The following is a 7,166-nucleotide window of genomic DNA, read 5'->3' on the forward strand; positions in this document are numbered from 1 at the left end:
GCATAATTATTTATGCAATCGCAGAAATGAATTATGCAATCGCAGAAATGAATTATGCAATCGCATCAATAAATTATGCGATGGCATAAAAACGCCATTGTGACACTTTTCCTGCGCCATATGAATCATATATATATAGTGTGACCGTCTTACTATAATTATACAACCATGATTGCTACTAGTAGATCTATATTATCAAAAATTATTTAATAAACATCAATAAAGTAATGATACTTTACATTTGAACATATTTCATTTATCATACATGTGAACACAATCATATTGATCCATATTATAATGCTTTGTTTATAATTGAGAAGAGAATGCCCTTCGAACAAAGAAACAAACATGCAGGTCTGGTGTATTTATAGATTAAATGTATTTATAATTTGTTTACTGTTGATAACATCTATTTTTAGACTAAAGCGGATGACCTTGTTTTAAGTGGATAGAAGGTAAACAGAAGTGTAATGGCGTTGACACGGTTAGCACTAAAAAGGAAAGCAGGTACTTCCGTCCATGTATGCTATGTATGTAAAGAAAATCATGATAACGGATTGTGCAAGATTGGCAAGAATAAGAAAAATGAAAATGAAGAAGAAACTGAAACTATAATCCATGATGCGTTGGAAAAAAGGGGTAGTAATAAACAGCATAAAAAAGAAACTCAGCGAGACATTGCACTAACAGAAATTTCGTTAGAAGTAATTCACTCATACCGAACTAATTTGTGCGTAGTCACTAAACTGTTTGGATCGATAAGTGGACATTTGCTTCTAAGTGACGAGGCTCGTGAACACACGTTCCAAACAATAAAGGTGGACGGACCCGAGATATATTTAAAGAGTGAAACGAAGAATATCAAAGTCTTTGACATCACAGAAATTAAGAAAAGTGAGTTTATATTGTCATTTGTTGATGATACATTCCTTAAACGGATGAGCTCTAAAGGGTCACTTCGGAAGTTTCTTGACTTTTCTCCTTTACTTCCAAGGGCTCTTCAAATAACGGCGTCTGGACACCTTTTAATGAGCGTTCGTGAACAGGGTGAAGGTTTCCCCTTGAATTCAAAAAGCTGTAGACAACTAATAGTGATGGACTTAAAGGGAAAACCAATACATACATATGAGTATAGTAACAAACGAAAGAGACTGTTTTCTTTGGTTGTTCGTATTGCGACCTCTTCCAGGGGTGATATTTACTTGGTTGACAGGGAAACATTAGACGGTCACGGGTGTGTTGCTGCACTTAGTTATCCAAATAAAATAAAATGGAGGTACAACGGTAACAATAACGTAACTTCCGATTGTTTTTGTCCAGGAGACATTATAATAACAAATACAGATACTATTATTGTAACCGACGTTGATAACGCATTGATTCATATTCTAAATATCAGTGGATTGGTAACGAGTTATATAGACACCGGTAAACAAGGGATATCATTTCCACATATGATTTGTCTAGGAGTTGAAGGGCTATTGTGGATAGGGTGTACAACTCAAGAGGACTCATCAGATCGAGCAATGTTATATGGCGTTAAATATTAGGAAACTTAGAAAAACATCGATTTGTTTGTATTGCAGATATATGGTTGATGATGTAAACAAGTCTGAATATTGTAAACACGTTCGAATATCGTAGAAATATTGTTTGAATAAACAAAAATCCTCATAATATGTATTGTGTTTAGTCATGATTTTGAAATGACAAACAATGTAGAAATCTTTGCATTAATGTTAATTCATTTTAACATGTTTAAGTAACCATATAGGCTGTATCGGTGGCTGTCTGTCTGTCTGTCTGTCTGTCTGTCTGTCTGTCTGTCTGTCTGTCTGTCTGTCTTCCACACTTTTTTCTTCATGCTTGAAGATATTGATTTGATATTTGGTGTATTGTTTTATCATGACAAGTTGCAGACCAAGTTCGAGTTTTGTTCTGGTCTGATGAGTTTGTGCAGAGTTATAATGGTCCTTGGACTTAGAACATTCACTCAAATAATCAGTTTTCCGCTCTTTTTGTTTCGTCATGCTTGAAGATATTGATTTGATAATTGGTAAGGTATATAGTTTTATCATGAAACTGGTGCAGATCAAGTTCAAAGTTTGTTTCGGACTGATGATTTGGTGCAATACTCACATAATGCTTGTTCATTTAAATATTCAAATTCAAACGGATACCCTTGCATGAGGGGATGACACGCATTTGGAGTGTTGTATATAGGAGTAAAAAAAGGGTGATGTGGGATCTAGGGGATAAAAAAAAAATTGAGATGTTGGATATTAGGTGTAAAAAAAGTGGGATCTGGGTAAAAATAACAAAAACTAAACACAATTTGGGAAATGAGCATCCCCTCTTGTATGAAATCGGAGTAAAGTAATTCAATGGTTGACAGGGTTAGCAGTAAAAAACTAGAGGCTCTAAAGAGTCTGTGTCGCTCACCTGTATTTACGGATGCTTTGGAGATCATGTAAAATAAGGTTAAAATCATAGATATCATTAGATACTATAATAATATCTAAGATAATAGCAAAAAACTGCCAAATTTCCATAAAATTACTAACTCAGGGGCAGCAACCCAACAACTGGTTGTCGGATTTGTCTGAAAATTTCAAGGCAGATATATCTAAATCTGATAAACATTTTTGCCACCAGTCAGATTTGCTCTAAATGCTTCAGTTTCAGAGATATAAACCAAAAACTGCATTTTACCCTATGTACTATTTTTAGCCATGTCTGCCATCTTGGTTCGCGGGCAGAGTCATCAGACATATTTTTAAAACTAGATCATGTAGATACTCTTATGATGATTGTGGACAAGTTTGGTTACGTTTTGTCTTAGTAGTTTCAGAGTCTGAGAAGATTTTTGTAAAAGATAACAAAAATTTACGAAAAATTGTTAAAAATTGACTATAAAGGGCAATAACTCCTTGAGTGTTCAATGGACCATTTTGATCATTTGACTTATTTGTAGATCTTACTTTGCTGAACATTATTGATGTTCACAGTTTACCTCTATCTATAATAATTGTCAAGATAAAAACTAAAAACGGCAAAATTTCCTTAAAATTACTTATTTAGGGGCAGCAACACAACAACGGGTTCTCTGATTCATCTGAAAATTTCAGAGCAGATAGATCTTGACCTGATAAACAATTTTACCCCATGGCAGATTTGCTCTTAATGCTTTGGTTTCAGAGATATAAGCCAAAATCTACATTTTACCCCTATGTTCTATTTTTAGCCATGGCGGCCGTCTTGGTTGGTTGGCCGGGTCACCGGACACACTTTTTAAACTAGATACCCCAATGATGATTGTGGCCAAGTTTGGTTTAATTTGGCCCAGTATAGCTTCCGAGGAGAAGATTTTTGTAAAAGTTTACAGACGACGACGGACGACAGACGATGGACGCCAAGTGATGAGAAAAGCTCACTTGGCCCTTTGTGCCAGGTGAGCTAAAAAAGGAAGTTCTTCCGTATGATATCATTGAAAACATATCATGATCAGTGCAAAATTAGCAAGAACACAAAAATACCGTAAAATTGTAGCATATAGTGACTTATGTCTTTGCAATGTAAGATGGACATTTGCTTTTATGTGTCCAGGGTAGTCAACACTACTTAGTGTCGTACAATTTTACGGTATGAGTACAAAACTTCAAACAACATTTCTGTTATTTCGATGTCTTTCTTCGGCCTTCATTTACATTAATGTTAATTCTGTTAGACCTTAGACGCCTATCTTCTGTAACATTTTTTTCTTTTACAATAAATTTGGAATAAACACGTACGTACTTTATTAACACTATAACACCCCCTCTCCCCAAACTTACCTTCCCCATTATACACGCGCGCACACACAGCCAAATATAAAACCAAAAATGAATAGTCGATGCCATAAAACAACGAACTTGAATATTTTGTTTTTATTAAAAAGTTTTCTAGCTTGTTCATCTCGTAATTTTCTTAATTGGTCCTCTTATCTATAGATACATGTACATACATCAGACCGAAGCGCAAAACATGTTTATATAAGTAATTATATTAAACTGTAATTAAAAAAATTACGATATTACTTTACCCCCTTCACTTCACACTTAAAGCAGAATATTATCTTTTTTTCTTATATCAATGTGTATATAGACAATAGTAAAAGCAGTACATTTTAATTTAATCTGTTATGCGAAACAAGGAAATAGATATAAATAGATTTATGTGGTAAATATTCTATAAATATCAACAATGTATTCTCGTTCGTTTCAATGAACAATCCAGAGGGGGTCCTAAATCAAAATATTGTGACGGATATTGCACAACATAATATAAATATAACATCAAATATGGCATCCATAAATGTTACCATGAAACGAAAATCAAAATGTGTTAATGGGGAAGATATTGATGACGAAGAAGAAAATGAGGAAACTAAAAGACAAAAGACGTCACCGGAAGGTATCAACACAATTGATGAAGACGAAGAGGAAGAAAAAATTGACAATATGGAAACTGACGCAGAAGTAAATTCAGTTACTGATTTAGTAGATACTGTCATATTTGAAATTAAAGAGGAATTTAAAACTGAGTTTGGACTAGTGACTAATCTATACCAAAGGAAAGACGGCTGTATGCTGGCTTGTGACAATAGCGAGGCATATTTGCTAAAGAGTTACAGACTTGAAAATGAACAGCTTCGAACAATTCAGGAAATAAAAGATATCAAAGTGTTCGACATAGAAGAAATTGGATATAGTGAAATAATCATGTCATTTGTAGGGGAGTCAGTTATCAAACGATTAATCTGTGAAGGAGCGTTCGAAGAAGTTATTGACGTGTCCCCGTTTCTTATTCGTGCTGTTCATTTTACAAGCTCTAGAAATCTTCTGATCAGTGTTCGTGAAAAGGGAGACGTCCTTCCTCTCAGGACCATTAGTCAAAGAAAACTTCTAGTTATGGATAGCGATGTCAATCATATCCATGAATATGAACATGACGAAAACGGTGAAAGGCTATTTACTGTTATTGGTAGAGTTGCAACAAAACACGACGCAATTTACGTTACGGACTATACATCCTACGATATGGATGGTAGTGTTATTTCACTGCAATTTCCGAATAAAGTTGATTGGCGATACACCGGGAGTAGCCAACCAAGTTCTAAGTTTCGACCTTGTGATATTTTGGTGACAGAAAATCATCGTATAGTAATCTCAGATAGAGATAATAACTTGATCCACATTTTAAAACCAGACAGCTCTGTTCTCTCGGTGATAGATACCATGGTCGTTGGAATACGATGGCCATATTCTTTAGCTATTGATCATAGTGGTTCGATATGGATAGGCTGCTCGCAAACTAAAGATTTAATTCGGAAAAAAATATTTGAAGCAAAGTTGTACATTGTGAAATGTTCTTGTTTCTGCCGAAAACAATAAAACAAAAACATTAATAAAAAAAGGGATTTTTGTCGAGCCTGCGACTTTTGTCGTAGAAGACTCGTCATAGGTATAGTGATCCGGCTACGGCGGCGGCGGTGGCATTAGCTCACTTCTTAACAGCTTTATATTTTAAAAGGTGGAAGACCAAGATGTTTTAAACTTTGTATATACATGTAGATGCCTCATGTTACGAAGTTTCCGTCAGTCACATGTTAATGGTCCTTGGCCTCACTTTCATGGTTCAGTGACTACTTGTAAAAAAAGTTAAGATTTTTTGTAATGATAATTTCTCTCTAATTATGAGTAATAGGATAACTATGTTTGGTATGTGCGTACTTTGCAAGGTCCACATGCCTGTCAAACAGTTTTCACTTGACCTCGACCCCATTTCATGGATCAGTGAACAAGGTTAAGTTTTGGTGGTTTAGTTCATTATATCTCTTTGAGCAATAGGTCTAGTATATTCAGTGTATGGAAGGAATGTAAGGTGTACATGTCCAACTTGCAGGTGTCATCTGACCTTGACCTCATTTTCATGGCTCAATGATTAAAGCTTGGTTTTTGTGTTTTGGTCTGGTTTTCTTATACTGTATGCAATATGTCTACGTTATTCGGTTTTTGGAATGATTGTAAGGTGTACATGTCTAGCTGGCAGGTGTCACCTGACCTTGACCTCATTTTCATTGTTAATTGGTCAAAGTAATTTTTTGAGTTTTGTCTTTTTTTCTTATACTAGATGCAATAGGTCAACCAAATTTGGTGCTTAGCAATATTTTATGATGTTCATGTCAGTCTCGCAAGTTTTATTTGACCTTGACCTCATTTTCACGGTTCATTGCTTAGTGTTCAGTTTTGTGTTTTGACCTGTTTTTCTTAAACAATAAGCAATAGGTCAAATATTTTTATTGTATGGAAGAATTGTAAGCTGTACATGTCTGCCTGGCATTGTTCATCTGACCTTGACCTCATTTTCATGGTTCATTGGTCAATGTTTAGTTTTAATGGTAAAGTCTGTTTCTTAGAAATTAAAAGCATTATAGGTCACCTATATTTTATAGTGTATTAAACGAATGTGAGGTAAACATGTATTTCTTGTTTGGATATTATGACCTTGACCTCATTTTCTTGGAACATGTTAAGTTGATGTGATAGTTGTAGTAAAGCTTTATATTACGGACGATCAACATACCATCAATGACTGGTAAAGAAGGCCAGACATTTACGTTAATTGAAGATATGTCACATACATGAACGGTGAAATAATTGAAATTTGCACAGTTTTTGTCTCGCCCTGACGGAGTAAAAAAGCGAGACATAGGTATGTTTCAATAATGTATGAAATTGTAATTATGTCTAGTTATGGTGAACCACAAGTGGTAGGTCAATCATGATATTTGGTATGCAGTTGTATTGGCATTAGCGCATCTCATATCCTTGGAGATTATTTAGCCCTGCCCCCTCGGTCATGGTTTATTGACTTTGAAAATTTTGCTTATTTTACATGCATTAGTTTGTGATTGAGTCGGTTTATCATGTTTATGGAGAACCACTAGTGGTGGGTCAATGATATTTGGTATGCAGTTGTATAAGCATGGGCATATCTCATTTCTATGGAGGTTATTTGCGTAGTCATGGTCTATTGTTTATTTCACATATATTAATTTGTGGTAAGGTAGTTTCAAGGGGAACTATTAGTGGTAGGCCAATGTTAATTTTCATTCAGTTGTTTAA

The 7,166-nt window shown here is 34.8% G+C and overlaps 2 protein-coding genes across 2 annotated transcripts; both read left to right on the plus strand.

Moving 5' to 3' along the window:
- The first annotated feature begins 470 nt into the window (after window positions 1-470).
- On the plus strand, window positions 471-1,550 carry LOC134687858 (uncharacterized). Its single transcript, XM_063548317.1, has one exon. The coding sequence runs from the start codon at window positions 471-473 to the stop codon at window positions 1,548-1,550; it is 1,080 nt and encodes a 359-aa protein (XP_063404387.1).
- A 2,790-nt stretch (window positions 1,551-4,340) lies between these two features.
- LOC134687859 (uncharacterized) lies at window positions 4,341-5,432 on the plus strand. The gene has a single exon (XM_063548318.1). It carries the CDS (start codon window positions 4,341-4,343, stop codon window positions 5,430-5,432), a length of 1,092 nt encoding a protein of 363 aa, XP_063404388.1.
- The last annotated feature ends 1,734 nt before the right edge of the window (window positions 5,433-7,166 follow it).

This window comes from Mytilus trossulus, chromosome 10, assembly GCF_036588685.1.
Source record: "Mytilus trossulus isolate FHL-02 chromosome 10, PNRI_Mtr1.1.1.hap1, whole genome shotgun sequence".
Taxonomy (NCBI): Eukaryota; Metazoa; Mollusca; class Bivalvia; order Mytilida; family Mytilidae; genus Mytilus; species Mytilus trossulus.